The 23,453-nt window shown below is 43.3% G+C and overlaps 1 protein-coding gene across 1 annotated transcript in view; it reads right to left on the minus strand.

Annotated features, from left to right (window-relative positions):
• ADAM22 (ADAM metallopeptidase domain 22) overlaps positions 1-17,791 on the minus strand; it is a 158,255-nt gene extending 140,464 nt beyond the window's left edge. The window contains exons 1-2 of the mRNA XM_015424136.1: positions 17,647-17,791; positions 17,046-17,203 (exon numbers count right to left, since the gene is read on the minus strand). Coding sequence (XP_015279622.1) covers positions 17,046-17,203; positions 17,647-17,725 — 237 coding nt within the window. The 5' untranslated portion in view covers positions 17,726-17,791. The remainder of the gene's footprint in view (positions 1-17,045; positions 17,204-17,646) is intronic.
• Between the last annotated feature and the right edge of the window lie 5,662 nt (positions 17,792-23,453).

The raw sequence follows: 23,453 nt of genomic DNA on the forward strand, positions 1-23,453 counted from the left end.
TATGACATGGCCAGGGGCTCTACTCTATGAAATATGGGAGTCATCTGGAAGGGTACTAAACCACACTAGGTGTTTAAGGCAGCTTCAACTGTTGGAGCAGTTCAGCCTGCCTGTCATCTCAGTCCATGGCACAGATTAGTATAAAGCCAGCTATAAGAACAGAAGGATGTTTATTCTGTAGATGCAGATTATATGTCTGTAAAACCAAAGAAAGTTGGTCCAGAATCTAGATGGGGAGAACTGATATGATGTTATATCCAAAAAGACATGGAGGCCAGCATGAATTCAGTACTTCATTACAGTTGTGATATTAGACTATGTACATCAGAATCTGGACCCCATTGTGTGTTAAGTGCCAGCAAGTCGCTTCCAACTTATGGTGACCCTATGAATTAATGTCCTCCAAAATGTCCTATCATTAACAGTCATTCTCAGGTCTTGCAAACTGAAGGCCATGGCCTCCTTTATTGTCAATCCATCTCATGTTGGGTCTTCTTCTTTCCCTGCTGCCTTCAACTTTTCCTATCATTATTGTCTCCTCCAGTGACTCTTGTCTTCTCATAATGTGACCAAAGCACAACAGCCTCAATTTAGTCATTTTAGCCTCTAGGGAGAATTCAGGGTTGATTTGATGGTGTGCAGTATCGGTAAAACTGTTATCCAACACCACATTTCAAAGGAATCTACTTTTTGTCCAATTTTCACACCCATATATAGTAACGGGGAACATTATGGCATGAATTAAATCAACCTTGGAACTTTTCTGCCCTTCCCAGTCTCAATCTCCTTCTGTACACCAGACAGTGGTTTAAAAACAAACACATTAACTAAATCCTAGAGTGTTACTAGTAAATATTAAAGCAAAGCCACTTTTGTGTAGAAAACAACTGCAGCCTTTAAAGCAAAGGAATATTTAAATAACCAAATCCTATTTATGTTTATTTGCAACTTAATTCAACGGGCCTTACTCCCTCGTAAGTGTGCATAAGATAACAGCCTAAATAAAAATGCTTTAACCTGAACATTTAAATCAAGATAAAAATCTTCATTTTAGGATTAAACAACATTTTGGAATGAGCGAATTGTTCATTCAAATCCAGCCACATATTATACAGCTGCAGTAGTCAAGTCAAGTCAAGTCAGCCTTTATTGGCATAAAATATCAGTACCATTTATACATTTTAAAACCAGTAGAAAGCACACATATAAAAATCTAAAAGAACCTTAGACGAAGCTTTAAAGCCAAGGAGAGAAACTTAGTCACCTTCTCTGTAATGTCCGGGCTGAGATCACTTAAAAGTCTATGCACCTTAAGTGCATCAGAACAAGCACCCATACTGGTTAAAAGAGAATATAAATGTGTGATCCTTAGGTCCGTGTACAGATTACAGTGCAGGAGAACATGAGTGACAGATTCCATGCATTTCTTCCTTCATGGGCAGTATCTGGCCAAATGAGAGACCTTGTTGAATCTGCCGAGTAAGATGGCGGATGGCATGGCATTACATCTGGCCAGGGTGAATGCTCTACGTTGTTGAGGAACCTGCAGAGAGGATAGATACGCAGCCATCGTCCCTGTTGTAAGGGGAATCTCAAAATTCAGAGGAGAGCAGGTCTTATTAGCTAAACTATATAAATTTTGGCGCTCCGAGTCTAACAACCTGTTTTTAATCTGTTGGAATGCAACCGCAAAAGGCAACATGGACAGGGATTCCAAGGAGAGACCCAATACTTTAATTTTCCCTTCGATATATGCTGACCAGTTTGAGAGGTTAAGCTCGGAAAGCATGTGATGTATGCGGCTCCCATGTTCAAAGTTATAATGAAGGCGGAGCAAGTATTTAAAGGTTGTAAGCCACGCACAAGTTTTCATCAGGGACGAGCCAGTTTCCAAATATATGACCGCATTCGGTACACAATTTGGTAGGGCCATGATTTTACGCAGAAATTTGGATTGGACTTGTTCAATGGTGTGGTCAAAAGCTCTGATCCAGATTGGGATGCCATACAATAACTGGGAGCTGACTTGGGACCTAAAAATTTTGGTTGCATACAGCTGCAGTAAACAAGGCAACCCTCCCTAAAAAACCTGAAATCTCTATTGAATCAGCATTAACAGAATGCCATTGAAGAAACAATGCAGCTACAGCAAGCGACGTTCAAGAATCCTATAAACACATACTCTATCACAAAATAATAAAAAGTGGGGGGGGAGTGATGCTATTGTCCCCAAGAGAGCCCAGCCTAGGGCAAGAATAAAGATACCAGTTCTAGTGAATCCAGTTTACAAAAGAAAAGATTACAGATTTACTCTCACAGGAAAAGGAAGCCTCTTTGTGAGGTCAAAGACACTTTTATAAGGTTAACATTAAAATGTATTATTTCCATTCCTTTTCCTCTGGTACAAAAGAAACCTTGCATTTATTTTTCCGTATTTGAATCTCTCCCTCAGTTGACCCTGAAGGCCAGAGATGGGTCGTACAGAGACTCACATAATTGAACGCTCCTCCAAACACTACCTTCTTACAGAAACACAGAAGTCAAGAAGAAAGGATCCAGCTTAGCACTCTCCCTCTGACGTATGGGGTATTCAGTCATACAGTCGCCCACATCATGCAGTCTGAAGTGATACAAGGCCTGACATAGCTTTACCATCTCAGGACTGATTCAGACCTTACAAAGCCCCAAAAGTCTCCCACATGGACTTTGTACACAGGCATTCTTCTGGGTGGAAATTCTCATCTAGGAACTTAATTTCAAGGTGCGTGAGTGTCCAATTCTGATCAGGACCAAAGCAGAAGAAGAGGCTTCAGCCTCCTACCCTAAATGCTATTTTTCCTTAGATAAATGCAAACTGAGCCCTCACGCTCTTGGGAACTGAGTTCCCCGCACAGAACTGGTCAGCGGATGCTCCTTCTGGGCACACTTGAGTTACAGCATTTCATATCTGGTTCATACGACCAGGAGAGCAAATTGAGGTGTTCATATAGTAGAATGAACTGCTCTGCTTCAGACTCCAAGCAATGTCCCTTTCCGCTGAAAACACTAGGCAAATAGGAAACTAGTGCAGCTGGAAGAAAGACTTATGTTTGTTTTCTATTTGCAAGGACTTCAAACATAGGGCAGCAGTCCTTTTACCTGTAAGACTGAAGCTGTATAGTCCTCCATATGTGAACCTAAGTTTACATCCTGCATGGCAGCCACATCCAACGGTTTCCCGTTGCTTTAACTGAGCTGGCTGTTTAGGGGAAACCACCTGAGGTCTGCTGTGATGCCCACCACAGTTCACACAAGGACATACATAAGAGGTTCATAAGCTGAAGAAGCTGATGTTTAAATAATAGTCATCTGCTTTTTCTGAGTTCTAAATCATTCATGGTTATTTGTCATCCTTTACGTATGATAAGATTATGGAAGAGCAATGTAGGGGTCACTACGTTCATGACACATTACAAATTATATATTAGGACTGCACTACGCACCACTGATTTTGCACTGAGTATCAGTGTATCCTTTTCATTGCATTTGTTCCATTCATAAATTGTGTCTGGCACAGTGAAAATTCAATTTATATACAGGCATTCAGCAAAAGCAGCAAGCCAAAAGCAATGCCCTCTTCCCATTAAAAAAGAGTGCCTCTTATTGAACCTGGAGGTCACTCCAGGGTCCAATACAGCACCTCTTATTATCCAGGTGATGTCTCTGCCCTTCCCCACCATATAAAACAACTGATTGTAATGAAATGGTGTTGCAAGTCACAAAATACTACAACTCTTAAGACAGGCAAAGCAGAGCTGCTTTCCTAAAAGCAACACAGTAAGGGAAATGGGAAACGCAGAAGCACCAAAATATTTGCAGAACTGCAAAATGCCTACAAGCCTCTGGGAGTTAGCATTCTGGTCCGCCTTAGCAATTAACTTCTTCCTAAATTACATGCAATTGTTATTTCCCTCACTTTATTTAATAGGCTTTTTAAAAATCCTACCCTTCTTTCACAAAGCTGTTGGCTGACAGTCCTCCTGCTTCATTTTGTTCTCACAACAACTCTGTGGGAGAGGATCTCCTCCATGACATTCAGGGCAGCAGAAACAGCTCCAGCATCCCTGTGAGGTGTGTTAGGCTGACAGAAAGTGACTGGTCACCTGGCAAGTTTCATGCCTGGCCTGGGATCTGAACCCAGGTGAGTCCAGTCCAACACCAATTAACTATACAACGCTGCCTCTCTAATTTCCAGCCTACGCAATAATCAACAACACAAGCTTTTACTTTCTTATACTAAGAGCTCCAATGCGCGTGTGTGACTTCCTTCACCTTAAAACTCCATATCCAGAGAAGAGCAAATAAACTCCTCTCAAGGAGACTGCAGCAGCAAGACACCTGCGCCACCTTTCACCATCCCTACATCAAGGACAACTGTAAGAAGTTAGCAATAGGCGTAATCTTCGTGGGGGCGGTGGGGCTTCAGCCCCCGCCGAAATTTTCAGGAAGGTGCTCAGCCTCCCCCGGGAGCCACCCTTGCTCCTAGCAAAGCAGCCTCTGGCCCAGCCCCAGGCCCCCCCCGGGAAATTGGAAAGTCTACACCCTTTGACACTGAATATAAAGTTGTACCATTTTTGAGAATGTTCATTTCTTTCAGATGAGTTGTACCAAGCATAAAAGATCACATGACATCAAGCTAGGGTTGCCAACCTCCAGGTGGCACTTGGCTATTGCCCACAATTCCAATGGATCTCCAGATGACCAAGATCAGTTCCCCTGGAGAAAATGGCTGCTTTGGAGGGTGGACTCTATGACATTATACCTACTGATGTCCCTCTCCTCCCCAAACCCTGCCCTCCCATCTCTACCCCCAAAATCTCCAGGTATTTCCCAACCCAAAGTTGGCAACTCTAAATTAAGTTTAAAGGCCTTACAATTATTTTACTGGTATAACAGACCATACATACCTATGCTACACTTCTGTGGTACATCGCAGGCCTTGAAAACCGCAACTGTCTTTAAGTTCACTTAATTTTACTCATGGTAGGCAAGCAAAGAAACAAATAGCTGTTGACATGATGGACCTATACCTCTAGGACTACAATCCCTGTACATAAGTACTTGGCAGGGTGAAAATAGGGTGGTATGTGCCAGTACAGAATACAGGTAAGAAAGTCATGTAGGCCCCATTTTCTACTCTGACCCCCGTCCCCCCAAGGAGGAAAACACAGTATGGGTTAAGAAATTTAAGTTACTTTTACTCCTGCTCTGAAGTACAGCCCACATTGAACTCAAGATTGTCTAGCTTTGAAATAAATATGCACAGGTTTGGGTTGCACAAATATATTCATACAAAGTGCTGTCCGTGTGTGCAGGACAGACAGACAGCGAGTACATCTCCTACCGGAATACATCTACTTCATTCAGGAATCATCATTAATGTTCACCTGAGATAACCCTACTTGCCCAAAAAGGAAATCCACACAGTAGATTTAAACACAGGTTGCAAAAGCCAACAACATGAGGAATATTAACAGGTAATTTCATAGGTGTGGCAATACTTGCTACAAAGGCAAATATTCTTCAACACTGCAGATCTAAAACTGCTGTCTTAAGACAGAAATCTATTACTTTCCACCAAAATCCTTACAAAACAATTAGAAGGAAGCGGATGCAACACCAGTTTCTAAAAAGGGATTCAGAGGGAATCTAGGACAGAGACAGACCCCTTAGCCTAACATCTGTCCTCTGTAAACTGGTAGAATGAATGATTAAAGCTAAAAGAATCAGCATGACTTCTGGAAAGGAATATCCTTCCCTCACCAAACCTCTTAGGGTTTTTTGCAAGCATCTAGTATGTAGACAGGGATGATCTGGTAAGCATGACATCCTTGGACTGCCAACAAGAATTTGACAAAACCCTTTGCCAAAAGTAAACTCCGCAGGCTTGGGAAAAGAGGTTGAAATCTCCTATAGATTGCTAACAGGTTCAAAAAGAAGTCATAAACAGATGGTAAATGAGCTGGTCTCCCAGTGGAAAGGAAACACATTTCCTCCCTCTAAATTGCCCAGTAAAACCAACTGGCAGTTGATTCAAGACAGACAAAAGAAAGCCTCTCACAAAACTTGCTGCCACAACATGTGGTGATGACTACCTGTTCGGTGACTTTAATAGAGACTTAGCCTAATAAACGGAGGATAGGTCTATGGCTATTAGCAATGAGAGATCAGTGGGACTTCCAGAAGCAATAACACCTCTGAACATGATTTGCAGAGGGGCAGTCAGAGAAGGTTTCCTGAAAGTATCTAACTGGCTAGTCTTGGAAACAAGATGGTGGACCAGATGAACACTCAGTCTCATCCAGCCAGGCAGTCTTATATACATTTGCACCTTTATAACTCTACAGAGTTTATCTGAAGTTGTTAGCTGCTTCAGCATTTGTCTGTGAACTGTTCTGAATGGACCACTTGTTTAGGTACGCCAATTTCCAGGTGGAGACTGGAGATCTCCCGAAATTACAATATCTCCAGTCAGCAGAGATCTGTCCCCCTTGAGAAAATGGCTGCTTCGGAAGATGCACTCTACGGCATTATATCCAGCTGAGGCTCCTCTCCTCCCCAACCCCTCCTCCCCAGACTCCACCCCAAAATCTCCAGGAATTTTCCAACCTGGAGCTGGCAACCCTACACTAGATAAACTTATGGCATACTGTGCAAGGTAGCAAAAGCCTCTCCTGCACCTTTGCCTAGTAGCTGCTGCATGGTAATATTTGTAGTAGGTCTATCTAATCCAGTGTGAGAAATTCCTGGAGACAGGAAGGTTTGAAGAAGGGAGAGATTTCACTGGGATATGATGACATAGAGTCCATCCCCCAAAGTAGCCATTTTCTTTGGATTAAGCCAAATACAGAGGTTATAAGGGTGAGGGGAACAGTAGGCCTTGTGGAAAGATGGCTCAGCACAACTGCACCAAGGATGGCTTCCCAGCACAGCAGAAATCAATCAAAGGGCATTTCTCTCTGAAATTGCACTGCCCTTTTGCTACATGCTGAGGTACACACAAATCTTTTGGCATCATTTTTCCCCTTCACAAGGGCAAGTCTATGCTATGCATATGGGAGCAGCATTCATATTCCGCATCTGAATATCGATTCACAATAATGAGATTCAAATTATGCCTAAATGTTCTGTTGCAGGCAATATGACTATTCAGTATGGGAGGGGGGGAATCAAGGACGCAACACTATAAATATTTTATCGGCCAGAAGGTTACAGCTCACTTGCATACCATAGACATCAACACAGCATAAATCGCAGACATCAACACAGCAAACGTCAAATTGTACCAGAGCCCAGATCTTGTGCAATACTTGTCCTTAACCTGCTGCCTTTAAGTGTAAACAATTTACTCTGAGAAGAGGAGGGCATTGACATTTGCCTTAAGGTTGTTAGTCGCTATCCTGCGCTGGAGTGTCCAATTTGTGGTGGCATGACAATAAAGCCCTAGGTACTTAAAGTATCTTACTTGCTCAAGCTTATGGTCGCCAATCCTCCATGTGAATTGCTTCCTAGATTTTTCAAAAACTAAGATTTTTGATTTCTCATAATTTAGTTCTAATTGGTTGATCTTACAGTAGTCCTGGAAGCTATTTAGAAGTCGGAGTAAACCCACACGAGTGCAGGAAAGCAGGCCACATCATCTGCATATAACAAGATTGGTATACGGGCAGAGCCTAGCTTTGGACAATGTCCACCACTTGATTTAAAAACGGAGCCAAGTCCCTCAAGAAAAAATTTCAAAGGAGGGACGCAAGCACACATCCCTGCTTGACTCCTTTATTGGTAGAGATCTTGGGTGAAACAATTTACTCATTTACTTCATTTATACCCCACCTTTTCCCCCATTGGGGAACCAAAGGCAGCTCACGTCATTTTCTGCTCCTCCATTTTATCCCCACAATAGCACTCTGAGGCAGGCTAGGCTGAGAGTGTGGGTCTTGCCCAAGGCCATCCAGCAAACTTCCGTGGCAGAGTACAGATTCAAACTTGGGTCTCAGATCCTAGTCTGATACTATAAACACTACACCACACTGTTTTTTTTAGAATGCCCTTCAACAAGGCGCGTTGGTTCAGAACTTAAAGAATGGGATATGTTTGTAAACACAAAAGTTGTCTGATTTTATCCTGGTATTTCAGTTGTCTCCCACATCAATCAAGAGGGTGTTAAAAACTGGGAACTGTATCTGTTACAAATAGGCTGCTGAGCTATTATCTCAGTCCCCAACTTTCATCACCAAATAAATACTAGAGTTTGGTTTGCAGCAAGGAACATGCCTTGAAAACATTTTTGTCCGGCCTTGCTGCTCTCTCTCCCCCATGTCCACCCAAGACACTAGTTATAATTTTGAAAAAGTGCAACAGCAGCAAAATAATTATGCACCCCAAATACGACAAAACGAAATTCCACGAAATGCAGAAACACATGCTGCTAAAACCTTGAGAAAGTTTAAGGGGAAAGGCCATGACCCTTCCACAGGGGGTCCCCAACATGGTGCCCACGGGTGCCATGGTGTCTGCTGCCACCTTTCCTGGTGTCCACCAAGAGTGTTTAGAAACTGGGTCAGGCCAAGCAGGGCTCTTGCGTAGCAGGGCTTCTGATTGGCTGTGTAGATTAAAATAATGGTTCAGCAAAAGCTGCCACCACCGTGCTGGTTTTATTCTCTTTCTCACTCTTCATTCCCAGAATATATATTTCATTTTCCCTATTTGTCACCTGTATTTGGGCTTCCTGTATGTGTGTGGCTCCACCTTCTGTGGCAGCCATGTTGCAGTTGGCTCCACCTCTCACAAGAGGCTATTTGTGGCTGTGCCCACCATCCTGTGTCAGAATTCCAAAGGTCTCAGAGGCTGAAAATGTGGGACCCCTGCCATAGACTAACCAAATCACCACCACATGGTGGGTCTTGAATGGTTATTTTTCATTAATTCGCAGGATTCCTTAAGCAGCCCTGTACTATATTTTATTTTTATCAGGGGGATTGTATTTTTCATATGTGTCTGTGTGCAAGTCTGTGTGCGCACCTGGAAGTCATGGTGACCTCTGGTGACTGACCCCTACTGGGGGCCTGGAGGATATTCAGAGAGGTGGCTGAATAAAGGAGTATTTCAAGGAGTTCTCCCATCCAAGTACTTGCCAGGGCCAACCCTGCTTAGCTTCAGAGATCTGACAAGATCGGGCTTGCCTGGGCTATCCAGGTCAGAGCCCCTGTACTATATTTTAGAGGGGCACTAGAATTGCTCCTTATGGGAAAAAATCATGACAGAAAAGTACCATTGCAGGCAGGAACTTTTCTTCTTAATCTTATCTTTTATGTTTGAGTTTTGAGATTTTTATATCCCAGGTGGGGCTGGGGAGAATTCAGCCGCTGTGGTACAGGCTTAGAGAAAATTGCTCACATGTGGGCAGGGAAATCCAGTTTTCACACCCACATGGTTACCATCCAGAATTTACTGAGATTTCCCCCCAAATTAGGAGCAAATCAGATTTCAGAAGGATGAGAGAAAAGCCAAGAAAGCCCAAGGAGGTGCATGAACGCATCACAATGCTGTGGGGGAGCAGGCGAAAAAATCCAATTCCCGAAAGCACTGAACCCAGGGCAGATATGTTGTGCAGAAATGAACATTCTTCAGCCAAATAATTAATTAAACTACATCCTTCTGTGTTCTAACTAGAGCTCCTAGGGTTACCAGCCTCCTGGAGAAAATGGCTGCTTTTAGTAATGGAGGACTCAGTGGTATTATACAGTGATTAAGTCTAGGGTTGCCAGCCCCCAGGGGGGGCCTGGAGATCTCCCACTTTTACAGCTGATCTCCAGCTGACAGAGTTCAGCTCCCCTGAAGAAAATGGCTGCTTTGAAGGGCGGACTCTGTGGCATTGTACCATGCTGAAGTCCCTCCCCTCCTCAAACCCCGCCCTCTCCCAGATCCACCTCCAAAGTCTCCAGGTATTTTCCAACCCAGACCTGGGAACCCTACTGAAGTCACTCCCCAAACACCACCCTCCCCAAGCTTCATCCCCTAAATCTCCAAGAATTTTGCACCCCAGAGCTGGCAAGCTTACATGGATACACAACTCCTGTGTTTTTCAAATACATAAATACACCAACATTTGTTGATATAGTACATTATCATTTCAAGACGGCTGCTGTTTTTTAATCTTGTTTTAAAAAAATTAAAAAACAGCCCGGTCCAAGCACCTAGTGAAGCCACACTTCAGCTGGGATTTTGAGTGAAATCCACCACACTAGCTTTTAGATTACCGTTTACTATAAAAGTTGTGATTTTCAGGATTCTAACACAATGACAAAGGCAAAAGTACTTTTCATTGTGTAAACCATTCACTGGGGTTACTGGATTTGTTTAAAGTGCTAAATTGTCTTGTTTTGGACAAGGAGGAACACGTCCTGCCAGCAGACTAAATGGACAGTTTTCTGGACTTTTAAAACCAACAAAGTTTTATTCATGGTATAAGCTTTTGTGCACAGGCACGCTTCTTCAGATAACAACGAAATGGAAGTGTGAAGTCTGGAGAAGTATGTGTGCACACGAAAGCTTATACCTTGAATAAAACTCTGTTGGTCTTGGAAGGTCCCACTGGACTCAAACTTTGTTCTGCTGCTACAGACCAACAGGGCTACCCCACCTGAATCAGTCTTCTGGACTGCTGTTTTTTTGGCCCAGACTGATCTTTTGTTTTGCTCTAAACTGCCTGATAGATTTATTGCAAACTTAGGTCTGGGTTTCTTTTGGAGCCATCAATTACTTTCCAGAACGCTGAGAGGGACAAAAGAGAGCAATTAGACCCCTCTCTCCCTCTGTTCCCTTCCAGCATGCACTTACATACACATCTTAGCAGCCAGAATCGACTCACTCATGGGGGGAGGGGCAGGACATCAGTGAATTACAATTCAGGACTATCTGGAGCACTTACAAAACATCTGAAGAGCATCATGAGAAAAATGAGCAATACAACATGCAGTAAACATGAAGAAGCTGCAAATGCTCTTTTTATGGAAGGAAACACATGGAAGAACATTAAGTCCAAATGTAAAGACTGTGGATTCTGTATTCCATGTGAAACATTTTAAATAGGAATGCAACTTAAAACGTATGTTACTCTTTGGAATATACATTATTATTATTTCCCAGATTCACTGCTAGAATACAACAGTGGACCAGGCAAATCTGAAAAAAGTAATCAGAAGCTGCTTTCGTCAGAAGACAAAATTATCTTTACCATTGCAAAAACATGAACTGTATTGTGGTAAAGCAACCCGGCACTGATGTTTTCACAAACTGGCTATTACCAAGGGGAAAAGGTATATAAATAAAACTGGAAAGTGAAAATTCTTCCCAACAAATACATAAAATATTAAAAGCCTTTTGAGTAGAACATTGATTTTGTTACAGAAGTTTAGACTACGCTATAGTTTAGTAGACAGCCCTCTGCTAGAAAACCGAAAACAAACAATTTATCTTCTCCAGAGCAGACAGACAAGTGCATGCCCCATCAATATGCATGGTTGCCAACCTCCAGGGGGGGCTGGAGATCTCCCAGAATTACACCTGATCTCCAAATGACATAGATCATTTCCCCTGGAGAGTAGACTCTATGGCATTATAGAATACTGAAGTCCCTGCCCTCTGCAAAACCAGCCCTCTCCAGGCTCCATCCCCAAAATCTCCGGGTATTTTCCAGCTCAGAGCCGACAACTCTATATACTGCAGACATTTTGTAGCAGTGCTGACTACCCGTTCTCAACATTCTGAAACTGCTGCTGGCTCAATTGTGCTGAAGACTAGATCATCCTCTGAATTCAGAGATGCAATAATTTTCCATCCAGTGAATAAACACTACTTCTCCAATAACTTACCAGCCCTTGCTCAGTTCGGTCCTACACTACTGTGAACAGAGCAAGTTCGTAGAAGTAATTTTGACACCTTCCTCACCCCACCATAACCCCCTAAATCTCTGAAAAACTGATACCAAATTTCAGGCTTTCTCCTTTAAATACAAGAGCCACATTCCATGGAAAAGGCTTTACTGTATCCAGCTACCAATGTCCTCATAACTCAGACTTACATCACTGAATGTCTGAAATGGGAAATGTATTATTGTATTGTAAGGAGCCAAATGTATATACCACCTCTCCAGAGATCAGCTCGAGGCGGCTTACAACTAAGGTAGTAAAGCCATTAAGTACACCCAATTAAAAACAAAGCCACCAAATAATCCACTAAAGATCAAGGAGATGTCATAAGTGGAGCTTAACAACAGCATGAAATTGACACTGAGCAACCTAAAATGATGTAGCTAAAATGATCCTTTGCCAAGAAGCAGGCTATTAACGTTTAAAAGATAAGACTCCTTAATTAAAAGCCTAGTTAAAAAGGATTGTTTAGCCTGGCTCCTCTAAAAGTAAGAAAGGTAGGCGCCAGGTGAGCCTCATGGGGGAAGGCATCCCAAAGGTGAAACACCACCTCCAAAAAAGTCCTGTCTCTGGTTGCTACTCACCTCACCTCTGAAAACAGGGGCACAGTGAAGAGGATCTTAACTGACAAGCTGGACAATAGGGGTGGCAGCAGTCCTTCAAATACTTTGAAACTTTATTAACAGACCATTGTAATATTTCACAGAATGTACCACAGAAATAAATAAGAGAAGTTAAATATATGTTTTTGGTTTGCAGAAAAACAATTACAAACTTCAAAATGAGCACCATTTTTAAAACATCTGTAACTCAGAATTTTTTAATCAGATTTTTCTGAAATTTAACCAGATTGTTCCATTCTCTGGGTTAGATTCTTTACATGACATTTCAGACTGATAGAACAATTGTTCTTGATTTTGAGATGACTAAAATTTTCAGGAATTTGAATGGCAAGAACAATACCATGCCTTAACTACACAGCCATTCATGCAGATGCAGTGTAAAATCTAGTACAAATATACCCCAAATTTAAAAAGAACATCAATCTAAGAACAATTAAGTTAGAGTATTTGATACTATTACCAATCCCTTCCATTAGGGATTTTACCAATTACCTAATCTATTACTCCACTAGGTATTAGTGAAAAAAGGAATGTTACCAAACTTTGCAGACTAGGAACACTATCGATCTTTGCTGACCCACCTTTTCAAGCTTTTGAATTCTATAAATAGAATCAGAAAATTCAAAAATAGAAAATTCATACCATTTTCTATTTTGAATTTTTCCCATTAAAACTAACACAGCTTTCAATTATATGATTCACCATTATTTTGGTTTGTAAATGGTGTATAACATAGAAAGGAATAAAAGTGATGCAAGAAAACTGAAAAAAGAATCAGGAACATTCTAACGAAAACGGATAAAACGAGAAGACTGACATGTACATGAAAAAATTCACAACCACAGTGTTCATATTCATATTTCCCTATTTTCAACAAAAGAAATACTATATTTCTCCAAAAGGAAGAGTAGTTCCCCCCACCCCCGAGGTATGCTGTCAAGAAAAAGAGGCATTTTTCTTACACTCAGATACAAGTTATGTACAGTAATGCAAAACCTTTTGTGTGCAACATTTTTTCAGAGGGATCATCTTATGTTCAGGGTTGTCTTGCTTTCAGGTAAATTTGGTAGGCTTAATTTCAGATGCAAAGACTTTTGTTTCTAAACAGCAGCTACACTAACAGTGATTTTCCTCAACTTTCCAAAACTTTGTATCAGATACACCTCTGAGTTAAGAAAATACACGTGTCTTCTCTAACATCAATGTGGGGATATTACATAAATGCATGACTTTGCAAAGTATAATGAAATACTTTCAGCCACATATAACTTGATAAATAATACAACCACTTTTTTCAAAGGCAAATACAGTTTAGAAGGAGAGGATGACTCTAGGGTTCCAGTTCATTAGCACGTTTAAGACAACTGACTTGCTTCTGTTACACCAACATATTAGCGCTTCAAAAGCTTGAGGATCTTGGATGACCTTGAAAACAGAGATGTGCTCATTACCTTTGATAAAGGCACATTCTTCACATTAGTGGCAGAAGTTGACATCCTGCTGTACCACATCATAAGTGAAACATGGCAAATGCCTCCAGGGATACGGAAAATCATGAGCACTGGTGTGCAAATTATGTTACGCTAATTCACCATACTACAGAAGGCACAAACAATTCCCCATGCCTTGAGAGATGAGGTCAAACCATACGAAATGGACCAAACCAAATAAGAAAGCATATATTGATCCTTTTTAGGAGTATACTATTGATCATGGTTTCCATCAGTCACCTTGAAAGAAACATCACAGCAACAAAGAACAATATGCCATCAAGTCACAACCTGACCATGACCATGGTATATACTCTGGGGTATACTACTGATACAAACCCAGGAGTATATTCTCAATCTTGGTTTGCATCAGCAACCCCTGTCTTCCTGGGTGATCTCCCACCCAAGTACTGAATGTGGCTGATCCTACTTCTCCCAAGCCCTGATGAGCTCAGGCCAAACTGGGATATTTGGGCTACTTTACAGAAATATGGTTCTAATCAGGGGTCATTTCGTAGAAAAAGAGGTGCAGGAGCTCATTAGCATAACTCATTATCATACCTTATTTGCATATGCCACACACCCTGACATCACCAGAAGTGTGTCAGAAGGCAACCCCCACCACTCAGGCTCCACTGGACTGTTTTGGATTGCTAGCTATCGGGGGGACGGGACGTGCAGATCTGCCCTCGCAGAGGAGGGAGAGCTTGTACCTGAATAAAACTTGGTCTTAAAGGTGCCACTGGACTGTTTTGGACTGGGGGGCCGGGGGGAGCTCTGCAACTTATCTGGCTGTTTCTTGCTCTGACTGAGGGCTGCTGGGAGCAGGGGGTGGGGCTTGTTGCATGTGCCCGCCCCCTGGGCTCTTTACTGCCGGAGCTCCACTCTTGTGTGCTCCTGCAGGAAATGATCCCTGGTTCTAATCTTGCAAAATTATGAAAGGAGCCATATGAATTTAAGAACTCCATTAAGCAAGGACAACATTCAGTGAAGCATGCAGATAGAATGTACCCCGTGTGGATGTGTGCTCATAATGATTTAAGTATCACTACAACAAATACCGCACTGACCTGGATAGCCCAGGCTAGCCTGTTACCATCAGATACTGGAAGCTAAATGGAGTTAGCTCTCATTAGTACTTGTACGGGAGACCACCAAGGAAGTCCAGGGTTGCAATGCAGAGTCAGGCAATGACAAAGCACATCTGGATATCTCTTGCTTTGAAAACCCCATAGGGTTGCTATGCAAAATAATAACAACACATATTGGAAGCTAACTTTTAATGGTCCATTTAGTTCAGTATTGCCTACTCAGACTGGCAGTTGCTTTCTGTGTCCCACACAGTTTTTCCCAATACCTGCTACTGGAGATACCAAAGACTGAACCTGGAACCTTCTGCATACAGACCAGCCTGCCTTTTTGGCAGCAGAACTGGCTACAGAGAGCATTTCCATAGGAAGCACTATCTGTACATGCTGTTCACATGTTGCATTAGTAATACTTCTCACAGCTGCAGAATACAGAACTATTAATAATCTAAAGAATTAATATCACAGCTCTTTTTTATTTTCTAAGGTTTATTTCAGAAAGTATGCTGCCTGAAATAACTTTTAGCCTGGGGGACTGTTTTATGGATATCATTTTAGGCTGCAGAGTGCTGTTTTTATGCTCCCAACTTGTTTCATGCTGATCATTTGTATGCTAATTTTTAATGATTTTATTGTATTATTTTTACTTTATGTGTTGCGAGGGAACTGTCCACTGCTGAGGACCACCCCGACCTCAAGCCAGGGGCTAGTGCAATCTGCTGCTGCCACAATCCAGTGGTCCCCTTGTGGCTCAGGGGAGAATGCACCCAGCCTAACTCCCACTCCCCATGCATGGCACCCATATACAGCTTCCTGTTCTGTGTAGCCCAGAGAAGGACCGGCCTGACCTCCCACAAACGAGGAGGTACCCAGACAGACTACATACAGTGCAGTCTGGACTGATTCCTTCTCTCTCCCTCCTACCTCTGGGGCAATAGGAACTGGGTGGGACAGAGGGATGGCCCAGTCTGCCCCTGCTGTAAATACAGATTACACAAAACACTTAAAGAAGCTGGACTAGTGTACTGATATTAATATTTTTCTATTGAACATTTAAATTTTGGAAGTTCTTTACAATGACTCTCAGTGTCAACAGTCACTGGCCTAAAATACTTTTAAAATTTGTAAGATATTGAAAAAGCAGTAACATGCGTATTATGTTACTATTATTATATCACTAGCCTGATTAGTCTACCACAGCTAAATAAAACTAGTTTAATAGTTAGCAACATAATCTTGATCTCTCTCTTTTTTTTAACTTTTGATATCGATGGGGAGATTCCAGAAGATTTTTCAAGTAACTACTCCCCAAAAAGTTTTAGAAGTGAGAAAACACCCCATAGTTTAAATATCCTTTAGCATTCAGGATGCATGGATCTCCCTTGAAGATTAACCACCTTCAGAGGCCCCTTTGCCAGTTAAGTTAGTTAAGGGGCATCTTTACTAACAAGCTTTTTAGATCCAGAAACAGCTTCTGGTATGTTGCTTGTTACAATTGCTTTGAGGGTCGTGTGGTGCCAAGACCCAGCCTGTGGGGGGGGGGCTTCCTACGCTGGTGCTTACGTTTTTATCGAGCGTCACCTGACGGACAAAAAAAACCCCACCCTGCAAGCTCTCAGGAGCAGAGCACCATCAGACCGGTGGCGGCCGCGACAGCTCTCTGCTGGGTATCGCCCGGGCACTTCCCTCCCCTTCACTTCAGCGGCAATTTCTATGCATGGCGCATCAGACCGGAGCTAGCGTTGGGGAAGGCGCCTCCGCCTCCGCCTCCAAGCGCGCGTCTCCGGGGCAACAGCAAACCCTGAAGCAGAGCGGGCTCGCCTCTCTCACCTGCTGCCACCAGGAGCCCGCCCGAGAGCTGCCCGCTTAGCTCACCTGCTTCCCAGCCGAACGGCTCCCGATGCGGGTGTTGAGCGGCTCGTGCTGAGTTCCGTTGCCTTCGCCCGCGCTATAGATCAGCCGGAAAGGGACGATATTTTGCCGCTCCACGAAGCGATCCTCATCCCTCCGCTCCATCTCCGTCAACAAGGCGTCTCCTCGGAGAGAAGGGCAGAGGCACCAGCCAGCCATTCGGGCGGGCGGGCGGGCGACGTTTTATTTACCAAAAAAGCCCCGGCGCGCCAGCAGGAGCGGAGGGGAGGGAGGCATGCATTCCCCACTGCAGGGATAGGGGAATGGGAAGCCGGAGGGCCGGGGGGCTCTTGAGGAGAGAGCTCCATCTTAACCGGGGTGGGGGAAGGTTGGGGGTGTCATCTCATGCTTTGCGAAGCACAAGGCATCTTGTTACGTTTCCTATTTTTAAAAAAAGAAGAAGAAGAACCCGCACGCGCACGAAATGCAACTCGCTCTTGTTGGTTCCCCTGAACGCGTTTGGGAACGCTAAGCGAGGGTCACCCCACACGCATCATGGATCCCTTTTCCCCTCTGTCATCCGCGCCGCATGCTGCAATCCCGAGGCAAGGTGAGGAGGTCTTACCTGCATGCCTCGAGCGAGCTCCGGAGAACGTCCCAAAGGCACACAGCACCAAGGAGAGCAGAGAAGCCCCGGGATGCATGGCTGGCTCTGGCGGGGCTCCGCTCCTCTCCTCTCCTCTCCCCCCAGCCCGCGAGCGGCAAGGCTCACAGGCAGGCTTGCATGGTGGCGAGGAAGGCTCCTGCCTCTCCTAGCGGCAGTCACGCATCATGATTGCCGCCGCCGCCGCCTCAGTGCTGCATTGTCTTCGACTGCCTCCCCTCTCCGCTTCCAGAGCGTTTACTGCACTGGGCGCTTGGCTGTGGCTCAGAGACCACAAGCTCCGCCCCCCTCGCCTCATCCACATGCTCCCAGCCCTACAGCCGAGGTATCAATAGCCAGGCCAGGCTCTCCCCCCCCAACCCCCCCGCAAAAAAAAACAAAAAACCCTAGCTTTGGAGAAGGAAGCCAAGACGGGGAAGCTGGGAAATGTAGTTATCAAAGTTCTGCCGAGGGTCTTCCAAGCTCGCACCTCTCATAATCTACGCAGGCGCTAGGGGTCTGGTTAGAAAACGACTACCAAGACAGCAAGCAAGCAAATGGGCTGTTGGGAGGGTGTATGGAATGAGGAGCACTCGAGGTGTGTTACTCTGGGGTATGTTCTGGTCAACACCTAAAGTCGGACAGCTAGATTTGAGTCCAGTAGCCCCTTAGAGACAAACAAGATTTTCGGGAAATAAACTTGGCAGAGTCAATGCTCCTAATGTCGGACTCCGGCCCTAGGTTGGCCAAATTCTAAAACACCTCTTCTGGCTGTGGTAAAATAATAAACAGGAGCCTTGTGGCATCTTAAAGACTCTTATTATCTCTCTCCCCTTTTTTAAATGATTATCCAGAAAGTTCTTCTCTAATTAAGTGTTTGCCACTGCAATCTCGGCTTCAAATTATCATCAGAAAATGACCACTTCCCTTTTGGAGTTTCAAAAGCTAGCAGTTATTTGAATCTGGCTACAGCACACACTGGGATTCGTTGCAGGACAAATAGCAGGAGCAAGAAAAGGGTGGGGGGGGAGAAGAAAGAATGTGGCTTTGTGTTAAGCAGTGCTAGAGATTGCAGTATCTCCTACATGCAATGTCTCCTACAAGCAAGACTTTTACTTTAAAAAAATTAACACACACACACACACACCCAAATGTGGTGAGATGCAAGAACTAGCAGTAGGGATTGTTTCGTTATTTTTATTTGGTCCTGATAAAGATTAAAAGGATGCTTATCTTGCGTGGACTTTTTCTAATGGATAAACCCTGGCTGCCGGCATGTTTAGTTCAGTTTATTATGGCTTAAACTTTCAGGGGGTAGAACCCACTTTGTCAGAAGCCCTGTACTCTTATTACTAGGCGGCAATAAAGACTCTCTCTAGTAGTAGGCATTCTTCTTGTTAAATTTGTAAACAGAATGCATTTGCACATTGGAATAAGCTTGAACCTTTTGTTTAAGTCCTTCCATGCACGTAAAGCTCTTAACATATCTAGGGAAAGCACATAAAAATACCTGAACGTATTTGAATTTATGAATTTGTAAAACTGAACAAAGCCACCATGTCACTAAGAATATAGCAATAGCATGCTTAGGCTCCTGAATGAAGTGAGATTTTGCATTTATAAATTGAATGTCCAAGCTACATGGGCTACCATGAATTTTCAGCTTTAGAATGGCTCTCCTTCACCTTTTATAGTATGTTAACATTTGCAAGTAACTCATGGCAGAGTCATTTTCCATAAAGACTGGTAGGGATAGTATAAAGAAACTGATATGCACGTAAGCACCATTCAGGAGAGTACAAAACAACTAGATTGTAGAATAATAGAGATGGGTCATGACAGTTGTTGTGAAGCAAAAGCGCCCATGAAGGGTTAATTAGCATGACAACTTGTTAGCCTTTTCTAGGTGCAGTTGTTTCAGTTTGTTGCCATTAGTGTGTTGATCTCAAGGACAGGCAGAGTTACCAATTAACTCTATTGCAAGAGCCGGTCTGATTGTAAAATGAGGCAGCTGGTGTGTTAAGGGGAAAAGTATATCTTGGCACCTCAGCTGGGGGAAAGTTAGCCTAGGGGGATTCTGGGAGTTCCTGCATGGTTGTCACATTTGCAGACTTTGACACAATGCCATGTTCCTCATCCTGATTGATTGCTGTGCCTCCTGAGAACTACGTCTATAAAATCAGGTACTTTAAGTTAGTGTTATTTATTTTCCTTTGTACTCCCTGAAGTGTTTTGTTGCTGAATTTTGTGTTATTCCTTCTGAGTTTTGTTTTAAATAAATATCTGATTTTAAACCCTAACTGTTGGTTTATATGTGCTCAAGACTCCTGTCGACTCATGAGAAAGCCTTGCTGTCTTGACAGTTGTCCATCAAGTTTTACTCACTTGTAACAGCAGCTCTATTATTAGACTGAAGCAAATTCTTCGGAGAGCCCACAAGCTCCCACATTACCAGAATGTATCATCATATTCTGAAATCCTGGAGTTGAATATGTGGCCTTCCAAGGATCCTTTAAATTTTCTTGCAGTCCGATAACTTTTTACTACTGTAGTAATTACACAGCACAGAAACTTGTACAGATGTGCCAGGTGGTTTCTGCTGAAAGTACAACAAACCAATCAAATTTCACATCAATTTTCACAATTAGTTCTTTAGATGAACCTGAACTATTCAAGCCTGAACTCTAAAATGACTAAACAGAGACTATCAAACTTCCGTCACATGATGGAAAGACAAGACTCACTTGAAAAGACACCAATGCAAGGAAAAGTTGAAGGCAGCAGGAAAAGAGCTTCTTTTCCCAATAGGAGCTGGAATCTCCCTTATAAATAAAAACCGAATGGTGGTGGCACTTTTCTAGAACATTCCACGCGCTCCAAAATCAATTCGCTCTCTGATCTGTCATTCAGAGGGTCTCCCTATCCACTGGCTGCTTTGCCTGAGTCCTGCCTCCAACTTTCTAAACATTTTGCTGTTCCTCCCCACCCCCCCATAGCCAGTCAGAACACAGAAGTTATTTGCATATGCAGCCTCATTGGCCTTTGCCTCGGAACACAGAGGTCGTTTGCATATGCAACTTGATTGGCTTTTGCCTCTAACATTCTAAACAGTTTTCTGTTCTGAGGTAAAATTTGTCCAATCTCCAGGTGAGGGCTGGAGATCTCTCAGAATTACAACTGCTTCCAGATGGCAGAGATCAGTTCCCCTGGAGAAAATGGTGGCCTCTGTATCCTTATATGCTGCTGAGGTGGCCCCTGTATGACAGCCAATGTGATGTAGCAGTCAGGGCTTCAGAGCACGGGAGAGGCTGTAGGTGTGTGGGGGGTGGAAAGCTGAAGAGTGAGGGGGAAATAAAGGTAAGTTGATGATTGGCTGGGAAGGAGATAGGGTTGCCAACTGCAGGTGGGAAATTCCTGGAGATGTGAGGGATGGAGCCTGGAGAGGGTGAGTTTTCAGGAGGCGTGGGACCTCTGACAGGTACAAAGCCATAGACTCCTCCCTCCAAACCAACTATTCTCTTCTGGGGAACCATCATTGCCAATCTCCAGGTGAGGGCTGGAGATCACTCAAAATTACAACTGTTCTTTAGGTGGCAGAGATCAGTTCCTCTGGATAATATGGTGGACTCAGTGTCATTATACCCTGCTGAGGTCACCACAGCAAATTGACACTGAGTGTCCAAGGCCGGGACACGCACCCAGAGCCTCTTTCTAGAGGCCGTTGTATTTATTTCCACAACGGGCCTTTTTCCTAGTGACTCCATAAAGGAACCTGTGGCCTTCAGTTTGCAAGACCTGAGCTAGGCTATGAATGATGGAACATTTTGGAGGTCATTAATTCATGGGGTTACTGTAAACTGGAAGCAATTTGACAGCACTTAATACAAACTATTCTCAAAGATGTAATAATCAGAAGCAAATTAAGTTACTAAGTGGTTATATAAGTTTTCAAATGGTTGTAAGCACATCCTCAACTATGTACACAAGTCCTAGATAGCACAAGTCAGAGACCTGTTCTCGCAGTTCTGCAGGGACTGCAAGATGGAGCTCTTCCACCAGGCTTTTGAGTAGGAGCTGCCACTACTACCACCATTAATGATATTGGTACCAATGGGGTAAGAGGATGGCCCTATGAACACCAAACTGTGACAGATGCTGGATGGGGACGAGTAACATCTACGGGACATTATCCTCCTTAGTGAAGGAGTATCGTTGCTTTATAACATTTTTGAGATACCATCTTGTTATATTGAGAGATTGAAACTAGTGAGCACTTTATTTTGTTAAACTGACTGTCTTGTAGGCACATGGTGCCCTTTGTAAGCCGCCCTGAGCCTGTTCGCGGGGAGGGCAGGGTAGAAATACAATAAATAAATAAATAAAATGCTTTTAGTAGTAATATATGGCCCTCTGAAAAATTTCGTAACCAATGACAGCGTATATTCAGGATTCAAAGAACCACTGGCTTGTTCTTTAAGGCAGCCAAGATGTAAAATTCAGTTCCTCTTGTCTCCCAAAAAATGATTCCAGGAATTTAGAGGACCATTGCAAGCCATCTCTGCTGCACACAAAGCAGCAGCAGAAACCCAAAAACTATGTTGTATATGTAGAAGCATACGGATCCCTTGAGCCCCAAGACTCCAAAACTGCATTTTTCCATTACTTTACAAGACCTGTATAAAAAGTTCAAACCGTTGATATATGATATGCAAAACTGGCCAGTTGTGACACCTTGAGATGCAAGGTTTTTCCTACAATGTCTGTCATCTCAAAAACAGCTGCAAAGCAGACAATCCCATTTATCAGTAGTAGGTCCAGGGGTCATTTGGGGGGGGGACGCGGGGGGACACCATCCCCCCGGGTGAGGTGCGGGAGGGCGGGGCCTGGAGCTCCCTGCTGGTGCCCGCTGGAGGTCGCCGCCGGCTGTGGGGAGGACACACTTCCGGTGATGTCAGGGTGTGTGGCATATGCTAATGAGTCCCCCTAGCTCTTTTTCTACGAAATGACCCCTGAGTAGGTCAGATTTCATTTCTACCATTCTTATCTAAGGAACTTGCTGGCCTAATCACCACCAATGAAGGCATTCATATCCAGACACCAAAAGTGACCATTCCAGTTGTCTGGACATTTGCAGTGGACCAAATTCTTCACTCTTCCCACTACAGCCAGATTTTTCAGGTTTACACAAATGTTACACACGGACAATAACTTATTACTTAAAAGTCTAGTGTTAATTACACAGAACAAATTGTTTAATTTCTAGACTATATGTTTCAAGTTGAGGTCTCAAGGAACACTTTTGTACATTTTAGTGGCAGGTACCATGTATGAATCAAGATGGCCCAACGTCTCTTTGTACCTGTTATTTATAAGATCCTCAAGACCTGCTTGTTAGACTTAATGGCTAGATTTCAGTGCTCCAGAAAAAAATTCTAATGTATTATTTTTACTTTTGAGTACAACACTCTTATTAAGCCAACTATTTTCACAAGCTCTTCCTCTCACTAGAAGAAAATCAGTTTCAGGTGGGTAACCGTGGTGATCTGAAGCAGCAGAACACTTCAGAATTGTGTGTGCACACGAAAACTTATACCTTGAATAAAACTCTACTGATCTTAAAGGTGCCACTGGACTCAAACTTTGTTCTGTAGAAGAAAACCAGTATACTAATGTAGTCTGGAATGTAAGATCTACACAGTCATCGTGTTTGTCTACTAACTATGGGTAATTTGCTTGCCTCTCATATATGTTTTTAAAAATAATTTTTAAAATAGATCTCTGTTCTATAC

The sequence above is a fragment of the Gekko japonicus genome, unplaced genomic scaffold (assembly GCF_001447785.1).
Source record: "Gekko japonicus isolate JY-2015 unplaced genomic scaffold, Gekko_japonicus_V1.1 scaffold1268, whole genome shotgun sequence".
Taxonomy (NCBI): domain Eukaryota; kingdom Metazoa; phylum Chordata; class Lepidosauria; order Squamata; family Gekkonidae; genus Gekko; species Gekko japonicus.